The sequence below is a fragment of the Urtica dioica genome, chromosome 10, assembly GCF_054948205.1.
Source record: "Urtica dioica subsp. dioica isolate 48M chromosome 10, U.dioica_male_clone48M_v1_H2, whole genome shotgun sequence".
Classification (NCBI taxonomy): domain Eukaryota; kingdom Viridiplantae; phylum Streptophyta; class Magnoliopsida; order Rosales; family Urticaceae; genus Urtica; species Urtica dioica.
In genome coordinates, this window is record NC_142765.1 from 400,380 (window position 1) to 423,094 (window position 22,715).

The 22,715-nt window shown below is 38.0% G+C and overlaps 4 protein-coding genes and 2 non-coding genes across 6 annotated transcripts; 2 read left to right on the forward strand and 4 right to left on the reverse strand.

The window, feature by feature from the left end:
- Positions 1-117: 117 nt before the first annotated feature.
- Positions 118-343, reverse strand: LOC149382797 (RNase MRP). Its single transcript, XR_016301948.1, has one exon.
- A 40-nt stretch (positions 344-383) lies between these two features.
- LOC149382798 (uncharacterized) lies at positions 384-2,032 on the forward strand. The gene is made up of 5 exons (XM_089628456.1): positions 384-717; positions 1,042-1,119; positions 1,234-1,333; positions 1,419-1,561; positions 1,636-2,032. Exons 1-5 carry the CDS (start codon positions 457-459, stop codon positions 1,849-1,851), a joined length of 798 nt encoding a protein of 265 aa, XP_089484582.1. The 5' UTR covers positions 384-456; the 3' UTR covers positions 1,852-2,032.
- Positions 2,033-3,181: 1,149 nt separating this feature from the next.
- Positions 3,182-3,253, reverse strand: TRNAG-UCC (transfer RNA glycine (anticodon UCC)). The gene has a single exon. It is a non-coding gene; the product is annotated as a tRNA-Gly (tRNA).
- A 299-nt stretch (positions 3,254-3,552) lies between these two features.
- On the reverse strand, positions 3,553-5,924 carry SIG4 (sigma factor 4). The gene is made up of 5 exons (XM_089629150.1): positions 5,560-5,924; positions 4,849-5,079; positions 4,632-4,772; positions 4,081-4,281; positions 3,553-4,005 (listed from the first exon to the last, which is right to left on the reverse strand). The coding sequence occupies exons 1-5, from the start codon at positions 5,914-5,916 to the stop codon at positions 3,715-3,717; spliced, it is 1,221 nt and encodes a 406-aa protein (XP_089485276.1). The 5' UTR covers positions 5,917-5,924; the 3' UTR covers positions 3,553-3,714.
- Positions 5,925-11,544: 5,620 nt separating this feature from the next.
- On the reverse strand, positions 11,545-13,864 carry LOC149382801 (uncharacterized). Its single transcript, XM_089628827.1, has 2 exons — positions 11,789-13,864; positions 11,545-11,703 (listed from the first exon to the last, which is right to left on the reverse strand). The coding sequence occupies exons 1-2, from the start codon at positions 13,862-13,864 to the stop codon at positions 11,545-11,547; spliced, it is 2,235 nt and encodes a 744-aa protein (XP_089484953.1).
- Positions 13,865-14,291: 427 nt separating this feature from the next.
- Positions 14,292-21,554, forward strand: SMC5 (structural maintenance of chromosomes 5). The gene is made up of 30 exons (XM_089628811.1): positions 14,292-14,436; positions 14,730-14,907; positions 14,989-15,142; positions 15,470-15,543; positions 15,772-15,921; positions 16,018-16,122; positions 16,207-16,352; positions 16,491-16,602; positions 16,713-16,868; positions 17,067-17,188; positions 17,269-17,413; positions 17,496-17,561; positions 17,652-17,780; positions 17,862-17,960; positions 18,110-18,275; positions 18,380-18,525; positions 18,620-18,683; positions 18,763-18,887; positions 18,997-19,074; positions 19,230-19,302; positions 19,492-19,595; positions 19,761-19,877; positions 19,967-20,044; positions 20,230-20,329; positions 20,411-20,465; positions 20,562-20,610; positions 20,702-20,789; positions 20,889-20,961; positions 21,103-21,206; positions 21,277-21,554. The coding sequence occupies exons 1-30, from the start codon at positions 14,399-14,401 to the stop codon at positions 21,336-21,338; spliced, it is 3,156 nt and encodes a 1,051-aa protein (XP_089484937.1). The 5' UTR covers positions 14,292-14,398; the 3' UTR covers positions 21,339-21,554.
- Positions 21,555-22,715: the final 1,161 nt, after the last annotated feature.

Sequence of the window (22,715 nt, forward strand, 5' to 3'; positions counted from 1 at the left end):
ATTTGCAATAATTATAAACTTTGATGCTCCTCTTATATCGTGATTTTATTAATAACCCACATATATAATTTAATATTAATTTTATGCAAGTCATCATATATATAAAAATAAAAAAGGTGCCACAAGATTGTAAGCCCCGTTCAGTTAGTCCAAGGGACCAAGTGAATAACTGTAAATCGGCCAAAGTTTATCCTCGGGTCGGAAGCTTTAATTGGGCTTCACCACCACTCGGCCCATCAGAAACCCATTTCAGGGCATGCATCTCTGCACTATTGGGCCCGGGGACTTTCCTAGACCCGATTCCCTAGAGAATCACGACCCGCTCACTTCAATCTTGTGGCTTTGCTATACTGATTATCCAAATTCAATTTATAAACATTCTCATGCTACGATATCTAGCCGATGTGGGACTGAAAACGCACCGTGATTAGAAAAAAAGCTCAGAGAGTCTCTTCAATGGCGGTTTTCACTTCGCTCTTGTCCTCACCGATCTCCATCACTTCCGTACCAATCCGAGCTAGGCCTGCCTCGAAGCGATTCTCCATCAACGCTACTCTGAGCAGTAATAGTCCACCTGAATCGAAATCCCCAATTTCTACGGAAGCCATTAATTCTTCTTCGAGGCCACAGAAACAACACACCGCGAACTCCAATTACACCTTCGCCAACAATCTGGTGCTTCGGCTCGTTCGATCCACCGAGTCCACCATCGAAAGGGTAATCGAATGAATTAGGGCTTTTCGTTTGAAAACACAATAGCAAACTGTAGTTGTTTGTAGATAAATACTCGCATCTATTTTCTGTTTGTACGGACTAGAATTGAAAATGAGTGTTTTACAATTCTTTAATGGCTTCAATCATTTTAGTGTAGAAATTTGCATCTGAAGATCTAAACCGAATCAGTAAACTTTGCTATTCAAAAGATAGCACAAAATTTTCGATTTTTTTGGAGTTAGAGAAAAAAAAAAACCCCCAAGTACAAAGAGTTTTGAACTGTTCTTTGATTATTTTGGATGTTTTAATTATACAAATATGAGGCAGGCAATTTTCGACTTCCGATTCTTGGCGCTACTAGCTGTCGGAGGCTCTTTGGCCGGCTCGCTCCTCTGCTTCCTCAACGTAATTAATTCCTCTCCAAACACGAATTCGTCTTCAGAGATATATATATATGAAATATTTATTTTCCTTTTTTTCATTGGCTCCACGAATGCAATTTTCGCATGTGATTTTCAGGGCTGTATATACATTATCGACGCATACAAAATCTACTGGTCGAGCTGCGTCAAAGGGATTCACACCGGCGTGATGGTTCTGCGATTAGTCGAAGCGATCGGTGAATAAAATGCGAAATTTGTAATAAATAAAAAGTAAAAAGCTTCAATCTTTACGTTCTTCCGAAAATGCCTATTTTGTCACAGATGTTTATCTCGCCGGGACGGTAATGTTGATCTTCGGAATGGGTTTATACGGACTGTTCATCAGCAACGTGCCTCCCAATTTGCCTCCGGGCTCCGATAGAGCCTTAAAGGGCTCGTCTTTGTTCGGAATGTTTGCCCTGAAGGTACCCCGAAAAAAAAAAGAAAAAAAAAGATTGAATTCGAAATTCGAGTTCGCTAACGAATGTGGTGGTTTCAGGAGAGGCCAAAATGGATGAAGATAAGCTCGCTGGACGAGCTGAAAACGAAAGTGGGACATGTGATAGTGATGATTCTTTTGGTGAAGATGTTTGAGAGGAGCAAAATGGTGATCATAACCACTGGAATGGACCTTCTTTGTTACTCTGTCTGTATATTCCTATCTTCTGCTTCTCTATACATTCTTCACAATCTTCACAAGTCAGACTCGGACTAGGAAACTTTGTAATGTGATGATTAGTAAAAGAAAAACGCATAGCCACACATACCTTTTGAATCTATATATAACTTTTCTCAAACATAGTGCCTGGCCAATACCTTGTTTGTAGTTGTACTGTACATATTGATTGTAATAAGCAAAAAAATAGCAACAGAGCTTTTCTTGGTTAATAATACCATGTTTGTACATATTGCTTGTAATAGAACAAAAGGCAAAGCAAAACTTCAAAATATAAGGGTCATTAGTCAAAATTAGCTACATACCTTTCATATGTTTATTTTGCTTGAACAATTTACTTGGTGTACACATTGATTGTAATTTGTAATAGAAAAAGGAAAATCAAAATTTCAAAAGATACTGTAGTTAGTAAAATATAGCAACATATATTTCTCTATATTATTTTGCTTGAACAAATTGCTTGGTTAGTACTTTGTAGTTTGTACCATGTTTGTCTATATTGCTTGTAATAGAACAAAAGAGAAAGCAAATTTTCAAAAGATGTTTTAATAAGAGGAAGAATCTGCGTCTGCCGGGAGTCAAACCCGGGTCTATTGCTTGGAAGTAGGAATGGCAACGGGTACGGGTATGACCGGGTGCACCTATACCCGTACCCGTACCCGTTAGAAAAAATACCCGTTAACCCGTACCCGTTAACCCGTTTTCTCAAACGGGTCGGGTAACGGGTAATACCCGCCGGGTAGCGGGTGTGAAATTACAATACCCGTTACCCGTTAACCCGACACATAAAAAAAAAAAAAATAATCACTAAATAAATGTAAATATAAATATTACACTACAATTTATAGTCAACATAATTTAAAGTGAGAACATTAGAGCAAATTAAAATTCATGGTTACAAAATAAACAATATAAAAAATAGAAAAGTACATATTTTTAATATAAAAAAATTAAAAATATGTGTAACGGGCGGACTAACGGGTTAGCGGGTCGGGTAGAGCTATACCCGTACCCGCACCCGTACCCGTTTAAACATTAACGGGTATTACCCGTTAACCCGTTAACCCGTTTTGAACGGGTATTACCCGACCCGTTTAGACCGGGTAACGGGCGGGTTAACGGGTATCGGGTAATAATGCCATTCCTACTTGGAAGGCAATTATCCTAACCGTTGGACTACAGACGCTTCATGCCTTATATTTTAAGCAATGTCAACAACACCAATGTCAATATATTTTTTGTTCTTTTGCTATAATTATTATTATTTTTAATTGGTAAGAACACATTGCTTGCTTTGATTGATAGGTGACACCATGTATAGAAAAAAAGGCAACGCAAAATTTAAAAATATGTTAGAAAAGCGAGAATGTGCGTCTGCCGGGAGTCGAACCCGGGTCTATTGCTTGGAAGGCAATTATCCTAACCGTTGGACTACAGACGCTTCATGTCGCCGACTTTAAGAAGTCGCAATAACAACTAAATATATTTTCTCCACTATTATATCATACGAACCTATTTCTCGGCCGTACTGCTGTGGCTTTTAAAGAGAACACAGCTCATAAATGAATGTCAACTTCAGTATTTGATGTACGAAAATAATTAAGTATTTATTGTTTGTTGAAAAATAAGCATTTGAGACGTGACAAATCAATATGCAAGTCATCATATATAAAAATAAAAATATAAAAAAAGGTGTCACAAGATTGTAAGCCCCGTTCAGCTAGTCCGAGGGACCAAGTGAATAACTAGACCGATGTGGGACTGAAAACGCACCTTGAATATCTTCACATTTATTTATCTTCTGTTCGTGACATTAAAATATGAATGTTTGTTTGTTTACGCTTTAATTTAAATTTACAACATTTATTCCCAACCAATTCTGGTGTTATATATTTTTCATTCTCAAGGATCAATGTAGAATCTGAGGCTGTTCACAACACTTGTCCTCAACCGTAATTTTGACATGGCGATGTTGTAAATCTGCCGAACCCGCTCTCTCGAAAGCCTCAACCGTCTCGCGATCTCCTCGCAAGTCAACGGCCCTTCTCCGTCAACGAGCCCGAACCGAAGCCTCAAAATCAGACCCTCTCTCTCGCTCACAACATTTGTTAAAAACTCCTCGATATCGCGCCTTAAGAGCCTTCTCTTTACCACTTTCTCGGGCCGCGTCTCTTCGTTCCCCGTCACGATCTCCTACAAACAAGTTCGGTAAAAAAAAAATAAAAATTTGACTTGTGTGAAAATGTTAGTTTAAAAAAAAAAATTTACCTGCAATGTCATAGAGCCCCGGGTTGATACCGCGGCGTCCAATGATATCGGAGGCCTATTTCGCTCGGAAACGAGCATGACCGTTGCCACGTTTAAATTAAGGGATTCGGCGATTTCGTCGCGAGTTGGAAAACGACGCAATTTTCGATTTAAGACGTTGTTGGCTTCGGCGACTTTTGCGACAACTCCACAAATGTTTCCCTGCACAGGGCCAACTAACCAATACACATTCACTAGTCACCAACTTATTTACCTATGCCTTTTTTTAGGCAAGTGATTTCGGCTAATCTCAACTTAAAATAGCCTAAAAATCAAAATAATAAAATCCTATTAATTTTTTTAGAATCAATTGAGCCTAAATAAGGAAAAATTATTAAATTATAAATTTAACACAACAAATTGTTCATTTTTTTATTTATTAGCTTAAATAGCTTAAAACAATATACGAAATTGTCATCCCTAATAAAAAGGTTAAAAATTGTTAACTTCTTTTTATAATTCATTAGAAGAAAATAAATATCTTAGCCGGAAAAAAGACACATTTTACTCACCGGTAATCTAACTATTCGCGACTTCTTCTCGATGGCTCTAACGATGGCTTGTCTAATCCACCAATAGGCATAGGTTGATAGCTTATACCCTTTTTGTGGTACAAATTTTTGTGCTGCTCTAACAAGTCCAATACTACCTTCCTGTCACAATTGAAAAATTATGTCACAAAGTCACAACTCTAAAACTATTATAATTTATTTGAAAATTGATTGTGACCTGAACAAGGTCTTGAAAGCTTAATCCTCTTCCTTGATATCCGGCAGCGACTGAAGCAACGAGCCTCCGATAATTCCTCGTGATTATGTCGTGAGACTCTCTTCTTCTACACAGCAGCTTGTCAACTCTTCTCTTACTCATTCCCATTGCCTTACCCAACTCCCTTGAGCTTGGCTCATCCTCTTCACCATTTCTTATCCTCACTCTTACTTCTTCTATTCTAGCTCCTTCCTATCCAACCAAACCATAAATAAATATTATATATATATATATATATATATATAAATAATTAATCAATCTTGAGTTACAAACATACATTATCAAATGGACGGAATACAACATTCCGATCAATTTGAGTAAGAAGTTGCCCTAGAAAAGATGAACAAATTACTTTTTATGATCTAAAAATTTAGTAATAAACAAATAAGACCAATAAATTTTTTTTTTTAAATTTATTTATGTCAAATAAATTATATTTATGGGCCGTTGGATCTGTAAAGATCAAATTTTATCTAATTACAAAAAAAAATATATTAAAATGGAACGGATTATGAATCCATAATTTTAGAAACCCGTTCCAACGAGAAATGAATGAATATATTATTCCGTGTATTTCGCTTAACGGTCATAGATGGACAAATTTTTCGCCGAACCACCCACGTTCGGTTTTACATATAAGGAGACAAAAATATAATACATTTATGGATTTACCTTGAGTATGTGACAACAATCTGCCTCTTCTCTTGGGCTCAAATACCCAATCTTGTTTGAGAGCCTCACAACCTCATCATCATCTTTATCATCGACCTCTTTGAATCGTGTCTTTCTTTTGTTTCTCCTTTTCGTAAAAGAGTCGGTATTGTTGGCGTCGGCGATGATAACTGCCTCGCGGGCCGATTGGGCCGCGGCGCGAGCCAGAGCGAGGGCCTCGGCGGCAGAAGCGAGCAACAAGGCCTCATTGGAGACCAAATTGAGGCCAAACTTGTTGGGATGGTTGAGAGTTGTTGGGAGTGAATGAGAATGTGAATGTGAAGGTGTTGTTGAGCACAGACTTCTTGCTATAGCCATGTGGTGGATTATTCTATCTTCACCGATTGATTATTAAACAATCATCAAAGGTACTAGATTTTTTAAAAAAGAGCTAAAGATACTAGCTTTTTTAGTCCAATGAAGTTGGAGATATAGATTCTCTTAGCAACACATATTAGGTCCACGCCAAGTCATATGTGACAAAAAAAAGAATTTATTTTTTTATTTTTTATTTTATTCTTAAATGGGTTGCTAGATGGAGACAAGCATAGCTGAAATCAGCAATATGGCTAATTTGATAACCTTTTTTTGTGGATGAGATTGATGCTATTTTTTCTTTAGTCTCGCATTTTTGTTTTGCCAAACTATCAAACTGTCATGTACTTTTATCTATATTTTTTTTAGTTTAAAGATGGATATTTAAAATTTACATTTGGAAAGGAATTAAAAACGTTCATTTAAACTTATGAAAACAATTGTTAATCTAATAAGTTTAGTTTTCAAGCTGTTTTTTTTCATGTTACATTTTGAAAAACTGCGATTATGTACGATCGATTTGAACAGAAAGTCACAACAAATAGCAGAATTGTGCATCTAAAATTACGAGCATAATATGAACTCTTTATTGTATGAAAATATCTATTCGCTTTCTTACAAAATTTGGTTAATAATCAAACAAAAAACTTATTTAATATCGACCTCCAAGCGCGCACACCTCGACGGTGACCTTTGCGTTAGAACTTCTTACCAAAGTTTGTACAAAATATAATTGGTTGATAATAATAAAATAAAATAAATATTTAAATTTAAATTTAAAATGACTCGGTACAATTAGATGATTATTTCATGGTAATGTTGAGCAAGGTTAATTTGGTATTTTTTTTTTAATATTCAAATAAAAAAATTATTGTAAGAGTGATGATTTTCTAAAAAAATGTGACAAATAACGATTTTTTTAATATAATATACATTTAACTGAAGAAAGAAAGTGACACCGTAAAACGTAAGGGGGAAACAGTGGGACTTATAAGTCTAAAATTATATTTTCGTCAAAATTAGTTACAAAAATTGGATAAATATGAATAATTTGGCCAAAATATCCTTATCAATTGATATAAAATAATATTGTTTGTGTGAACTAACAATTTCAAACTTAGTGTTTAGCAAAATAACCAAAGTTTGATAAGTTAATACATTTTAGCCACTTATAATGTAAAAGTACTAATATACTCTTTATTATTTTTAAAATAATTAATCTTACTTTCCAAAATTTTAAACCATTGCATTTTCTGCATTAATCTACTATTCGATAAACCAGAAGAAGAAGAAGATGTCAAAAAATATTTTATCCTCTCATCCATAAACCAGAAGTAAAAAAAAATGTCAAAATTTTTATTCTTGCTTTCAAAAAATTTAATCCACTGTTCGATAACAAAAGAAGAAGAAGAAAATGAGTGTAAAAATATTTAATCATGCATTCAAAAAATTTAATCCACTGTTCAATGATAAAAACTCTAAAAACCGAAAACGGAAGAAGAAGAAGAAGAAGAAGACGACGTTAAAAGTGGTGATGATGATGATCGATGACAACATTGAGCGTGACTACGGCCTTGAGAGGAACAGAGACTCTCTGAAGATCGTCGTCAAGAGGCTTTCCCGAGAAGATGGTGAAGAGCCTTATCTCATCTTCCCCGACGAGCAAATATGCGTCATCCTCATCCCCGAAGCTGGTGCGTCTCCGGACAGTTGGACGAGGCCAAGAGGCTCGCCGGAGAGATGCGTCGCGGCGAGTCTGAGATACGTACACCGGCGTTCAACACCATGCTCGACTGCGTCTACAAGCTCTGCATTGCCAAAGAGCCGTTACGTATCGACCGTGAGGTCGAATCGGCTCTCCTCGAGATGGACCACAGAGGAGTCCAGAGAAACGCCGAAACGTTCCGAGATGACGAAGAGAACGACGACGATGACTACGGTGATGGAGACGGAGAACAATGTAGATTAAGATGAGAACGGCGATGGCGACGGCGAGTTCGAACGGCGGAGATTGGGAGCTTTCAAAGATTTTTTTTTTTGCTCGAATCAGTGTTTGAGGTCGCGGCTTAGTATTTGGAGTCTGTGAGTATTTTTCTGATTATCGGAATTTTGGGCTATTTTACCTCAACTTTGTAAAATTGGACTATTTTGTAAAACCCAAAATTTTAAATAGCTAAATTTTCGCATCGCCTTATAAAAAAAATGTCAAACCGGAAAAAAAATAATTGTTTCAAGCGATATATTTTCTTAATTTTCTTACCCATTGTATAAAAATCTAATTTCACTGGTAAGCCGTATTTTTTAAGCACGAGGAATTGGCGGCATAAATCATCAAACTCTTTCGCTGGACTCAGTTTGGTACTCAAACTTTTTTTTTTTACGGGAATAATCACTAAACTGCATTTCTAGTACCGACGTTACTCATTTTAACGATACAGTTGGACGGAAATCCACGTGTCTCAATCTAACACAAATTCGAGTACCAACTTATTTATTTTGAATTCATTTATAAGTCCACCAACTTATTTATTCTATTTTTTGAATTCGAGTACAAAATTGCTTCTTCTTTTCTCTCGTCTGCGTACCTTGAAGTCCCGATCTTGCAGCAGTCATGGAGCTTTGCTACTGTGGCATTCATGTTCGCGAGTGCGCGTCGTGGACAATTTCAAATCCTGGAAGGAGGTTCCACGGCTGCATAAAAAAAAAGGTAAGCTCATTTGTTTTCGCGTCTTTGTTTTCGCCGAGCTGCTTCATCTTTGTGTTTGTTTTCTCAGGAAGATGGTGGGTGCGGTTATTGTTGGAATTGATCTAGGGTTTAAGAAAAAGATTAAACGCTTCGGGAAGCGGCGGAAATTTAAAAAATTTATTTTCAATTAAAAACAGTTTTTACTAACCTAGACAAAGAAGCAAGTACATGTAATTAAAAACCAATATGAGCTAAGAGTTTACTAACCTTTCTTGAAGCTTGAACTTTGAAGAAGCTTTTGGAAAGTTTGCAACGCTCGTCTCCCCTCGCAGCACGTCTCTCTTCCTTTCCTCGGCACCTCGAGCAACCACGAAAGTTTCTATCACTAAATCACTCGAAATAAAGGAATTAGTGAGTGGGCACTTTTAAACACTACGACTTAAGAACAAGTCTTGAAGTCGCAGAGCTAAACACTAGGTCGAGTGAGGACCTAGGTGCCAAAACAAGAAAAATAAAAAATAAACTAGAAAGAGAGAGAGAGAGAGAGGAGTTCGGCCAACAATGTCTAGAGTGAGAGTCTCTCAATCTCTAACTTATGTTGAATGAATGGAATGAGAGGAATGAGGGTCCTATTTATAGGAGAATGGTTGGCCTTGGAAAGAAGTAGTTTCCTCTTATTTTCCAAGCCTTTATGAGCAATCTTTTATTACCCATTCCTATCAACATAGGCGCCCACCTCATGCACATCCACAAGGGATTAGTTTCCTCTTTTATTCCATGCCTTTTACTTTCTCTTGGCTTGTTTGGCCGAATTTCCTTATGGCAAGCATAGGAAATTTGTTTCCTCTTTTTCTTTTGACAAGTATCTTGATACATTTATGCACAAAATATTTTCTCTTTCCTTGGGTATTATGGGCGCCTATTCTCATCTAGAAGGAGCTTCTAGAAGCTTCTTCATTTGTTCATGACAACATGAGAAAAGCCCATTAAGAATTTTCAATAAAATTCTTATGAAACGAAATTAATTCACGAGGCCCAATGATCAAGTCATGGCCGAGTGACATTAAGTCATCAAATGAACTTGTCAAAAAATTTATTGACATTCATTTCATCCTTTGTCTCAAAAGACAAAAATACCCTTTTAACTATTTTCGTTCTTGTTTTGACTTAGCTTCCAGTTTAACTATTCCTATCGATGTGATTCGAGACAGTGACCTCATGGACCCAAATGAACAAAGCTTGAGCTAAACACTTGGACTCAAAAGTTCACAAACCTTTTCCAAGTTTAGCTTAATGCCAACTGACTCCACTAAAGAGCTGACACAGAAAATCTCTCGGTTCAAATGAATTTATTTTCTACTCAAGAATTCACCTAATTATAATGAGCGGATCCACTGAATATTATCTATGCTACCCTTCATGAATGTCATCAGCTAGTCGGGATTTACTAAATTACCATTTTACCCTTCTAACTGTTATTTCCTCAACTCCTTTGTCGCTTGTGAATAAGTTAGAAACAATGTATTGACGAGGAGCTAACAAGTCACATTGTTTCATCCAAAAGAGTCAGGACTCAATTTGGACACTGGCCAGTTCATTTATTCACACTCCAAGGAACAAAGCATGAGGTGACATACATTGCATTTCAGCAATCTTGTACATGAATTCCATATCTATGAGAACTTCACAAAGTTACTCATGACATACTCACAACTTAGTACTTCACTAATAGGCCTTGTTCGGAATCACATAGTGAGTCCGAACTTTGACTTTCTCAAATGAGAATACTAAGGTGTGAAATGGCATGTCTCATTTCAGGATTAAGGTAAGCATGATGCAATTCATACATAGTGACTTCGAGACATAAGAGGTTAAATGGTTTGTTCTTATATTGTCTCTAGAAGTGCACTGGTCAATTCAATACCTTCGGAAGGTACCTAGAAGAACTATAGAGTCCCCAACTCTCAATGCCTCATAACCAGACATCATAGATTCTTCTAACAATCGTACTGAGGTCAATAGTCCTTTGACCCTAAGATTGCGAATATATCGTTTTAAGCAAACTACGAAGAGTTTGTTCATGCAAATCTACATTTGTCTCTTCGTAAGTTGTTTAGTTTGTTTATGGACTAAAAGACTAAGGTTTTATCATAAAGCTTCAAACAAAGAAAGAATGAATGAACGTTTCAACTTTATTAATGAATGAATAGACAATTACAAGCAAGAGTCTTCGTAAGACTATATGACATCAAATGTACATAAATAGACACTACTACTCTTCTTGTGGGCACCATTGACAACAGTTATTTCAAATGGATAGACCCAGAAATGTGCTATAGATCGAAGCAGATCATTCCCGGTTTGCTGAGGAGGAAGAACGTGTTAGAATCCGAGAATGCGGGTCTTCGAACTCAGATTTTCAAGCTGAAGATGGCTCTGTTCGTTGTCATTGTCGTTGTTGTAGTTGTTTACATGCTCTGAACCGGGAATGCTATCAATGTTGGTTATGTTTGGTTAGTTTGGTTATGTTTGGTTATGTTTGGTTAAGTTTGGTTAGTCTGATAATAGACCAGATTGGATTGTTTTAAGGGTTTTAAGTCAGATAATAGACCAGATTGTAATGATGTAATGAAGACTCATTTCAATGCAATGCAATGACATTTTTTTGTTTGAAATTGGGACTGAAATTGGACTGAAGTTGGCACTAAAATTGGGACTGAAATTGGATTGAATTGACACTAAAATTGGGACTGAAATTGGAACTGAAATTGGGACTGAAATTGATGATAACATAGGCTGATAACATTGTCTCAAAACAAAGCCATACATTAGTCTATTACGTTGTCACAAAAAAAAAAACAAAGCCATACATAGGCTGATAACAAAATGTTTGGCTGATAACAAAGCCATTTCTTTTCACTATCATAGACTACAAAATATTGACTTTACATTGACCTAAACAACACTGTCTGAGAATCAATCTGAGATGAAGTTGCATGATTAGTAGATTTCTTTTGCTTTCTTTGCCTTCTTTCCCTTCTTTTCACTGTCTCTGGTGCTGGGTTGGATTTGGCAGGTCTTCCCCTCTTTTTCTTTGCTATCACCTGTCAAACAGATTCATACCTCCTTAATAAATAAATTTTCACATACACACAAAATTTCAATAAAAACTCATAATCAATTTCATACCTCCTCAGTAACAGGATTAGTGCATTTGTTTCTATGATGGCCTGCTTGGCCACACTTGCTGCAGTGGTTGACTTGACCCTTTCGTGATTGCTTCGTGGCATGAGCTGGATAGGGGCCAAAACCAGGAGCTGCTTCATCATTGCTTTTGTTTCTCTTTTTCTTGGGTCTTCCTGGCAGGGGGATATCAGGTGGTGGTAGAATGGGGTTCAGTCCAGTGACTGGCCATTGATCTGGACTTGTCATTGGTTGTATGACTCCACTGTATGCAGCAGTATAAGCCGCATGCGTGTACCAGCTATCAACAAAGTCAATTACCTCCAAGCCAGAAGACCAAATGCTTGCCAATGCATGATGACAAGGGAGTCCTGTTAATTGAAAACTCCTACAACTGCAAGTCCTTCCACGCAGATTAACCACATAAGTTTCAGTACCACGAAAAGTCACCTGATACCTTGCATTACCAGCCAAAGTTGCTTGACAATACTTTGTCAACTGCTTGTTGGACTCCAAAATCTTCACAATGCGCTTGCCAACTGGATGAATCCATCTCTGAGCATCAAGCCTCTTTGTAGCAAATCTCTTCATCAGCCAAAATCTGATTGTCTCTAGCAAAGTAATAATTGGCCGGTCTCTTGCACCTAGTATAGCAGAGTTAAAACTCTCACAAAGGTTGTTGAGAAGCATATCACATTTCACATTGGTTCTGAAATGTGATTTGCTCCACTCCTTTGGATCCTTTTGTGAAAGCCACTCATACGCCTCCGCATCCTCTTCCTTGAGCTCACCCATCTTCTTTTTGAAATCAGCCTCTGTAGTTGCTTTAGCAGCCGCCCATAACATTTGCTTCAGCAGCATTCCACTGTGCTCCTTCTTGAAATTTGAGTGTAGATGTCTAACACAAAACCTCACTTCAGCCCCCGAGAACACATCTGACACAGCTCTCTCCAATCCTTTTTGTCGATCACTTATCACTGTGAAAGTGCTAGGATTTTCTATTTCTAGATCTTCACTAAGAAGTGACATGAACCATCTCCAAGTCTCTGTGTTTTCCTTCTCAACCACTGCATAAGCCACCGGGAATTGAGAATTGGCCGGATCAATTCCAATAGCAGCCAATAACATCCCTTTGCAGTACCCCTTAAGAAAACAACCATCAAACCCAAGCAAAGGTCTACAACCTCTATTGAAGCCCTCCTTGCAAGCAGTTAGACAAACATAGACCCTCTCAAACACTCTATTACCATTCACCATCATTGTTTTAAGTAGAGCAGTTGTGCCTGGATTAGTCTTCATCAATTCCTTGCAGTAATCGTCAAGTATCTTGTACTGATCTTCAACAGATCCCTCTAAGGCTTCCCTTGCCTTTTTCTTTGCCCTGTAGAACATGTTCTTTGTGATATTGGTGAACTTTGCTGCACAGCTCATTTCCTTGAAGCTTTGAAAGTCCAAGTGAGGGTTAAACCTAAACTGATCAATGAAACGATGAGCTAGCCAACTACTGGTGACGAGTCTATTGTCAAACACAATGCCACACTCGTGCTTATCTATCAGAGTGTTGATTCTGACCGTTTTATAATCTGTGTTCAAGACCCTAGCATACAACATCCATTTGCAAGCTTTCCCTTTACATCGGACTCGTATCCTAGTTTGATCATTGCTTTCGTACTTGAAGTCCCTATCCGAGTTGATAAATTCTTCTTTCAAAACCTTTCTCAGCTCTACAATACTAGGGAAAAGCATCCCTAACCTGAACTTGAAAGATTCACGGTTTGAGCGCGGGTTATACTCTCTTTTCCTTGGCCTTTGTTCGTCATCGTCACTGTGGATGCTCTCGAGTTCGCTATCAGACTCAACCCCATCAGACTCTTCATTTTCTCCATTGACTTCGTTGCAGACCTCGTTCACACCTGCCCACCATGTCTGATTCTGGGTCGTGTTTTGTGGATCAACCGCCTCTTCTTGCTCAGCTTCGCCGCGGTATTCCTCTTCCACGAGTTCGAAATCTGCTTGGCTGTCAGGCTCTTGATCGTGTATCTCGCGTTCATCGCGAATCTCGTGTTGATCTTCTTCGTCCATCTTCTTCTCTTCGATTTCAAAAATTTTGTCGCGCGGGATTTTTTGATTTAGGGATTTATGTCTAGAACATAGTTTTCTTTTGTTTTTTAATATTCTTTTAAATTTTTCTTTAATTGTTTTAACGTCTGTATTCGGCCGTCTGTAATCTGAGTCGTTGATTTGTTAAAATGAGTAACGTCGGTACTAGAAATGCAGTTTAGTGATTATTCCCGTAAAAAAAAAAGTTTGAGTCTCAAACTGAGTCCAGCGAAAGAGTTTGATGATTTATGCCGTCAATTCCTCTTTTAAGCACACTGTACTTTCCCCAAGAACGGATGAGCAAAAGCCAGAGCACATACCACGTGGCATCTTGCTGTTGCGTTGGCATAACCGTGCACGTGGTCTGCGACACACAATATAACTACCCCAGAGGCTTCTTCCCCATTTTGGCGCCAATTATGTGCTCAGCCTTTACCTATTCTCTCTTTCTCTCTCCCCTCTCTAAACAAAACGGCGTCGCTCTGCTACTGAACCAAAGCCGAGAAGCTTTCGACTATGGTGGAGCCTCCGGCGAAGCGCTCCAAGATAATCAGGTCACCATTAGATTTTGTTTGTTTGTTTTGTTTTCGCTATTCACAGCTTTCGGACTCGTCTAGGTTTTTGAGAATCGAGCGATAGTGAGATAAGTGAAAATTTCCGACCTTTTTCAAATGAGGCACGCTAATTTTCATCTTATTTTGTGTGCACGCGAGGTTATTTGTCGATTGTCTGGTCATCGATGTTTGATAATTTAGTAGTAGTGAAAACCAAAATTGGGACTTTGGAAATGATTAAAAAATCGACCGAAATTCAATGCAAGGCCACTAATTTGAGTCGTCACTTTCAGGGGTGAAGATGATTATATGCCTGGAAACATTACTGAGATTGAGCTCCACAATTTTATGACCTTCAACGACTTGAAATGCAAACCGGGCTCTCGTCTCAACCTCGTGATCGGACCGAATGGGTCTGGAAAGAGCTCTCTTGTGTGTGCTATTGCGCTCGGTCTCGGCGGCGAGCCTCAGGTCGGTCGGTTTTTTCGCTTCATGACTTGTCTGATTGCAATGTTTCAGGGCGTAATTTTTAATTTTAATTTTTTTTTATAGCTTCTGGGACGGGCTACGAGTGTCGGTGCATTTGTGAAGCGCGGTGAAGAATCTGGTTATGTAAAAATTACCTTGCGAGGGACAACCAAAGAAGAGAAAATTAGCATTACTCGCAAAATTGACACACGGAACAAGTCCGAGTGGCTGTTCAATGGTAAACTCCCAAGCACTCTTTTGCTTTTACACATTTTTTTAGCACTTAGCGGGCTTGAGTTTGGACAGATAAGAAAGAACAATTGTATGAATGTGACCTGTTTTACAGCTTCAACATGAAAAATCTCGATGTTTTGGTTTTTATTTAATATGGAATAATGAAAGACCGAGTTTTTAATTTACCACAGAACGAGTCGGACAGTGTATAGATATCCAAGTGAAATTGGACGATACACGGACTGCTGATAATGACATAAATTTCTTGAGTCACTCAATATTATCGAACATGGTTTGGTTTTGATTTTCTCCTTTTTCATTTTTGTTTCAGGAAAAACGGTGCCTAAGAAAGATATTGCTGAAGTCACTCAAAGGTTCAACATCCAAGTTGGAAATTTGACTCAAGTAAGAAAATAAATAGAGCCCCATTAGCAAATGTGTTTGGATTAATTTGGTAGCTGACTCTTTTGGCTTTGAACTTTTTATTTTTATTTTTATATTATTCTACCAAAAACACGCAAATCAGAACCATGCTTGTTCTGTAGCTGATGTATTCTTTTGGCAAATCATTTTTAATTAACAGTCGCCTTTCTATTCTTTCTTGGCTGTCTTTCCTCGTGGGGTTGGGTTTAGTTTCTCCCACAAGACAGGGTTTGTGAATTTGCGAAGTTAAGTCCAGTGCAACTCTTAGAAGAGACTGAAAAGGCTGTCGGTGACCCTCGACTTCCTATTCAACATCGGGCCCTTGTTGACAAAAGCAAGGAACTCAAGTATTTAGAGCGAGTGAGTTTAGTTTCATTTCATTTCTCCAGATATATTGTTCATTTACATTTAGAACTCAGCTCCGTCCATGCTGACATTTTGTGTTTCCTCTTATAGGCGGTCGAGACAAATGAAGGAACTTTGGATCAGCACAAGGCACACATTGCTCAGCAACAAAGAGAGGTTGAGCGCGTTCGCCAAAGAGAAGTACTTCTAGAGAAGGTAGAATATTTCTCTCGGTTGAGTTCTCGATCAATTCGATTCTACTATGCTTCAAACTCAGGGCGCGATTCTTGTTATTTTCAGGCCAAGACCATGGAAAAGAAACTTCCGTGGCTACAATATGACATGAAGAAGTCTGAATATATGGAAGCCAAGGAGAGCGAGAAGGAAGCAAAGAAGAAGTTGGTAGAAGCGGTTGATACACTGAATGGATTTAAAGAACCCGTAGAGTATGTTCAATCACTTAAACTAATTAGTTCTTCATACATCTTGTTTGTTCCATATCTTGACCTAAACTCATGCCGTAAATCTGTAAGGATATTAGATAAATATAAAGGAAATTTGATAATAATCGAAACTGATTACAGGAAAGCGAAAAAGGAGAAAACCAGAGTGGACGCCAAATTCAAAGAGGTAGAGAAGCGAATGAATGATCATTCATCGAGACGCGCTAAACTTATGGAGAAGGCAGAGCAATTGGTGTGTTTTGTCAATGTTTTTTTTTCTTCGTTCTTTCATACTTAGAGTATTAGGGTTCTCTTTTAGGTTATTGCAATGGACCTACAAACACTAATTGTTCATCTTTATAGGGAGTGCAAGTAGAAGGGAAGTATAGAGAAATGGAAGGTTTGAGGAGGGAAGAAGAGTCTCTCAAACAGAAAATATTAGAAGCAAAAGAGGATCTCATAGCCGCCGAACAAGATCTTGAAAATCTGCCTCGTTATGAACCTCCAAAGGAGGAAATTGTAAGTTACAAGTAATAGAAAACGATTCTCCCTTAAAAGTGGAAGTTAATGCCATGAACTGCTTTCAAAACATACGAAGCAACTAGTGTTGTTTTTGCCGAAGTACAGTATTTCTGCATAATCATCATAACATCTGTCTAACACCTCGCTCTTTTTTTTATTCTTTTTTATTTTATTTTAATTTGTTATTATTACCAGGAAAGGATAGGCTCTCAAATATTAGAACTAGAGTTATCTATGAGTCAGAAGAGGAGTCAAAAATCAGAGAAGGAACATCTTTTAATGCAAAAACGTGGAACACTAAGACAGTGCCTGGACAGGTCAAATTTGATAGGGCCTTAAATCTCCCATATTGCCCTATTCGATAGGCCCTTATTTATATATAATGCACCTTTTGCAGGCTAAAGGACATGGAAAACAAAAATACAAAACTTTTGCAAGCCTTGAAAAGATCCGGTGTTGACAGAATATTTGATGCTTATAACTGGGTCAAAGAACATCGCCATGAATTTAATAAGGAGGTTTATGGCCCTGTGTTACTCGAGGTACACATTTATAACCCGACTTTATCGTATGTTTATCGGTTTCCATGAACTATTTTATAAGCTCCTCTCGACAAAATCTCAGGTCAATGTCTCGGATGGGCTTCATGCCAACTACCTAGAAGGCCATGTTCCTTATTACATCTGGAAGGTTATTCATGCTACTGTTTTTCTTTTCTTTTCTTTTCTTCCTTTTTTTTTTTTTTTTTTTTTTACTAAATTCTGTTTTCGATTTGTCCAGGCCTTTATTACTCAAGATTCTCATGACCGTGATCTTTTAGTCAGGAACTTCAGATCCTTTGACATACCAATATTGAATTACGTGGGAAGTACAGATTTTCAGCGAGAGTCATTTCAAATTTCTCAGCAGGTATATCGTTTGTCATTGTAATTATGTTGGCTTGTCCGAGGGTTTCTTATTTCCGCTCTTTCGTATTCTTGTATTTGACAGATGAGGGAACTTGGCATTTGTTCACGACTGGACCGAGTTTTTGACGCTCCTTCTGCAGTCAAGGAGGTCTTGACAAGCCAATTCGGTTTGGACGGATCGGTATACTTAACTACACAATTTCGATGATTATTAATATATATTATATTGGAACATTTAATCTGCCCGTCGAGCAGTTAGTTACAAAGTTGGTACTTGAGTTTCAGCCCTTTTTCTTTCGAACCTCATATGATATGGTTTTTTGGGTTCAGTATATTGGGTCAAAGGAAACGGATCTTAGGGCCGATGAGGTCTCAAAGTTAGGGATTTCGGACTGTTGGACTCCCGAGAACCATTACCGATGGTCTAGATCTAGATATGGGAACCATATTTCCGCATCCGTAGATGTGGTTCAAGCATCACGACTTCTGTTATGCGGTATGTTTCTGTAAAGAAGGACATTGAAAACTTGCACAGTTTGGTGATCCACGAATCTATAGATTACTATAATCATTATGCATTTCATATCGTATGTTTTGCAGGTTCTGATGCTGGGGAGATAGAGTCTCTCAGGTGCAAGAAGAACGAGCTAGAAGAATCTGTTGCTTCTCTCGAGCAGAACGTCAAATCGCTTCAGATTGAGCAAAGAAGGATAGACGATGAAGCAGCCGAACTTCGAAAGCAACGGGTATGTGCCTGAGGCTTTCTTGACTTGAACCCATCATTATCTACTCTCTCTCTCTCTGAAGTGGAGAATAACGAATCTGGGCCGTTCATTTTAGGAGGATATCATAGGAAAAGTGCATCTTCAGAAGCAGAGGCGGCGTGAAAAGGAAAACAGGATTGGTGAGCAAAGTTCTTTTGGTGACTTGAATCTTGTATGTCTGAAAGAAAAAGAAATTAATTCCCATGTGCTATATCTTAGTTCAAAAGAAAAAGAGACTCGAGGCGCTGGAGAATCGGGATGATTTGGATACTGTTTTGGCAAAGTTAGCAGACCAAGCTAAAGAATATAACACCGAGCGTTTCCGTTGTATAATCGATTTAAAAGTAAGGTTACTTTTAGTACCTGGTCTTTGGATAAGTGTAATTGAAACACTTTATTGGAAACATTTTTTTTTTTAATATCAAAATTTAAATGCTTCATCTTGTACCACAGAATCTACTTGTTGAAGATGTTTCGCTCAGACGGACTCTTGCAGAAAATCATATGGCCTCCATTGAATTTGATGCTAAGGTACTCATGAATTATGCTTCTGATAGTGATATGCTGATTTAGTGAAGTTGTGACTGCTAGTTCAAGTTTGCTTTCTTTGAAGGCTTTCACGGCTTCCACGGTTTACTAGCTTTCACATCAGTATTTATCCTGATACGTTTCATATGTCCTACTAGGTTAGAGAATCTGAGGTCAATCTGAAGCAACATGAGAAATCTGCTCTTGAAGCATCAATGCATTTTGAGGATTGTGAGTGCTACTCGAAAATTCTCCAAAAGTATTTTATCTGCATTGTGACTTACAAATCCTATGTCAAAGAACAAATGATGTTTAACTCTTTTATTCCTTATAAATCATCCTTTACAAATCTTAGATAACTATTAGATTGTAGGTCATAGCTATGAAGTGTCGACTGATCATCCTTTACTTCTTATCTAGGCAAGAAAGAGGTTCAAAATCATCGGGAGAAAGTGATAGAGGCCAAAAGGCATGCAGAATCAATTGCCGTGATCACTGCCGAACTTGAACGGGAATTTCTTCAGGTCTGTTCGCAACGAAACCAATCGTTTATGTTTAAGTTCAATGTCCGGGTTTGATTTAATCACGTTACTCATTGCAAGACCATGATTGTGCTCTCATTCTTGCATCGCATTGCTTCAGATTCATTACACTAATCTCTTCCCGTTTTATGTGTTGTTCACCTTTAGATGCCAAGTACAATTGAAGACTTACAAGCAGCTATTCAAGATTGTAAATCTGAAGCCAATTCAATCATGTGTTTGAACCGTAATGTATTAGAAGAGTACGAACACCGTCAACAGCAGGTAGTGTTTGACTTTGGACATCTATTACTCTCACAATTTGGTGGCATGTGACTTGACCATAGTTTAAATCTTTTTTAATGCCTCCTCAGATCCAAACTCTAGAAACAAAGCTAGAGGTAGACAGAGCAAAGCTAAAGAGCTATAAAGATGATATCGAAGAGTTGAAGGCAAGTACAAGTCTAGTAGCTTCCTGAACTCTATGCTTGTCTTGTTGCCTAGTAGTAAAGCTTTGAGATTTGGCTCGTAGCAAGTCTTCACATGCAACTTTAAGTACCGTGAAATAGTTTTTTTCTTTCTTTCTTGAATTGTCAACTTAAACGTGGCTCATGTGAAAATCCAAAATTACTTACAGGGGAGTTGGCTTCCGACATTACGAAGACTAGTTACACAGATAAACGAGACCTTCAGCCGAAACTTCCAAGAGATGGCTGTTGCCGGGGAAGTCGCTCTCGGTATTCATTTTTAACTCTCGACAGTATTTACTTATAGGTTTTCCTGTTTCTTGTTACTTACCACTTTTTTTTTACTCTCAGATGAGCACGAAATCGACTTTGATCAGTTTGGCATACTGATAAAAGTCAAGTTCAGGTAACTTCGATACCATAACCTCTTTTTTTTTCATCTTTGTCGTGTGATATTATTCCAATTTCTACTATTTTTATTTTTATTTTTTTCAACTGATAGGCAAGCGGGGGATCTGAAAGTTCTCAGTGCTCACCATCAATCCGGAGGGGTATCGCCACCAAACGAAATTATATACGTATTTTTTTTATTACATATTTTCATGATTATATCTCTAACTTGAATGACACTCGTTTCTGAAGGAGCGGTCAGTCTCAACTATACTTTATCTCGTTTCACTTCAAGACCTCACACATTGCCCTTTTAGAGTGGTCGACGAGATAAACCAAGGTTTGGGCGAAGCCCACGAGTATATCTCCACTTCTTTATGAGTAGGCCGATTTCCTAAAATGACTATTGGTCCTTTTTTCTTTTTTCCTTTTTTTTCAGGCATGGATCCCATAAACGAGCGAAAAATGTTCCAACAATTAGTTAGGGCTGCGAGCCAGCCGAACACACCACAGTATGAATAACTATCATCTTCAATGCATTTCATTTCATTTCAAACCTTCATAAGAGTCGAGTGGCATAAGAGTCTATATGAACAATGTCAAAAGCAATGATTGCGTTTTTCAACTTCATTGAAATTGGGGAAAAAAAACAGGTGTTTTTTGCTGACCCCGAAGCTGCTGCCGAATCTCGAGTACAGCGAGGCTTGCAGTATTCTCAACATAATGAACGGTCCGTGGACCGAACAGCCTTCCAAAGGTAAAAACTCTTTCGAAACTTCGTGGCTTTTAAATTTGTCCTTCATTCCATCTCTCTCTCTGAATTTCAGTGTGGAGCGGCGGAGATTGCTGGCGAACTCTAGCCGCCGGATTCATCGGAGAAATGAGATGATCTTTTGACCTTTTTATTTATTTATTTTTTGCTTCTGAACAAATTGGATATTCTCACATCTTGTATCATGTACAAAGAAATATGCCTTTTGTAAAGAGAACATCCAGGTAATTTTTTTGGAACCAGATGAGGAATATGCAAAAGCTCATTTTTTTGGGTTCAGTAACTAAATTATCAAATGTATGACTGAATAATTGTGGTCTCTCCTTTTGCTTCCCGGCATAAATTTGTATTTTTATGTAATTCTCCTATAGTCTGATGGTTGTACACTTAAAAGTAGTAACTAATGAGAAATTTCATTAATTAGACTTAAAAATTGATTAAATATCAAGATTAGACCCTAACTTTTTAAAATATCTAGAAATGGACTTTTGGACCCAAAACGGACAAATATACCCCTTAAACATTTTGAATGAGCTTTCTCTCCTCCTATCTCACTCGACATCTCTCTCTCTCTCTCTCTCTCTCTCTCTCTCTCTCTCTCTCTTTCTCTCAACAAAAAAAATCAAAAAAATTCTTGTACGATTCAGTACGACCTTGTACAACCGTGTACGACGTGATACCATCTGGTACGAGTGAATACGATGGCCTACGATGGACAAGGTTCGATCTCGGGCGGCGGTGGAGATCAGAAATCCCGAGCTTCAAAACAAGTAAAAAGGTAAGTTTTCATGTAATTTCTTGTTAAACTTCATTGAAAATAGTTAGAATAGGGTTTAGGACTTAGTTATTCTCTGATTTGAGTTGATTTGAGGTGATTTGGGTCGGATTTAGTATATTAGGGTTTGAAATCAGGGCCAGTGTACGATGAGGTTGATGCATCGTACGATGTCGTACGATGCTGTACGATGTCGTACGATGAAATTCATATAACTGTACGATGCGATACGATGGTGTACGATGAGTTTAAGATTTTGCTTTAAAAAGTGTCGTCCGATGTCGTACGATGCTGTACGATGTTGTACGATGCTATACGCTGATTTTTAAAAAAAATTAAATTTTTTGTATTACGATGTTGTACGATTATGTACGATGCCGTACGATAGATTTAAAAAAAAGTTGAAATTTTTTGTTATACGATGCTATACGAGTCAGTACGATGTCATACGATGAATTGTGTTTCTGACCTAGTTTTGTTGTTTTTTTAGGACAATTTGAACTACATAGACAACGTCTCATTCCCGGGGCGTATCACCTACGGTGGGACGGGGATCTTGAAGCTGGTACGGAGGAGATTTGATGAGCTCGGGATAAAAGAACGAATCCTCGGGACTCCGTTCGAGCAATTTTTTACGGAGAGCGAGCTTGGTTTCTCACCGGTGCTCGTACATACTCTCCTTCAGAAGAAGATCGAGGTGACGGTACGGGGGGAGATAC

Excerpts from the sequence above, each read along its gene's own strand:
- LOC149382798 (XM_089628456.1), top strand. The coding sequence starts at position 457 with ATGGCGGTTTTCACTTCGCTCTTGTCCTCACCGATCTCCATCACTTCC. Across the intron at positions 1,120-1,233 it reads CGCTCCTCTGCTTCCTCAAC|GGCTGTATATACATTATCGA; the intron begins GTAATTAATTCC and ends TGTGATTTTCAG. Across the intron at positions 1,562-1,635 it reads TCGGAATGTTTGCCCTGAAG|GAGAGGCCAAAATGGATGAA; the intron begins GTACCCCGAAAA and ends TGGTGGTTTCAG.
- SIG4 (XM_089629150.1), bottom strand. The coding sequence starts at position 5,916 with ATGGCTATAGCAAGAAGTCTGTGCTCAACAACACCTTCACATTCACAT. Across the intron at positions 5,080-5,559 it reads ATTGTTGTCACATACTCAAG|GAAGGAGCTAGAATAGAAGA; the intron begins GTAAATCCATAA and ends TTGGTTGGATAG. Across the intron at positions 4,006-4,080 it reads GGGGCTCTATGACATTGCAG|GAGATCGTGACGGGGAACGA; the intron begins GTAAATTTTTTT and ends ACTTGTTTGTAG.
- LOC149382801 (XM_089628827.1), bottom strand. The coding sequence starts at position 13,864 with ATGGACGAAGAAGATCAACACGAGATTCGCGATGAACGCGAGATACAC. Across the intron at positions 11,704-11,788 it reads CTAATCCTGTTACTGAGGAG|GTGATAGCAAAGAAAAAGAG; the intron begins GTATGAAATTGA and ends TCTGTTTGACAG.
- SMC5 (XM_089628811.1), top strand. The coding sequence starts at position 14,399 with ATGGTGGAGCCTCCGGCGAAGCGCTCCAAGATAATCAG. Across the intron at positions 15,922-16,017 it reads AACTCAAGTATTTAGAGCGA|GCGGTCGAGACAAATGAAGG; the intron begins GTGAGTTTAGTT and ends TTCCTCTTATAG. Across the intron at positions 20,045-20,229 it reads ATGATATCGAAGAGTTGAAG|GGGAGTTGGCTTCCGACATT; the intron begins GCAAGTACAAGT and ends AATTACTTACAG.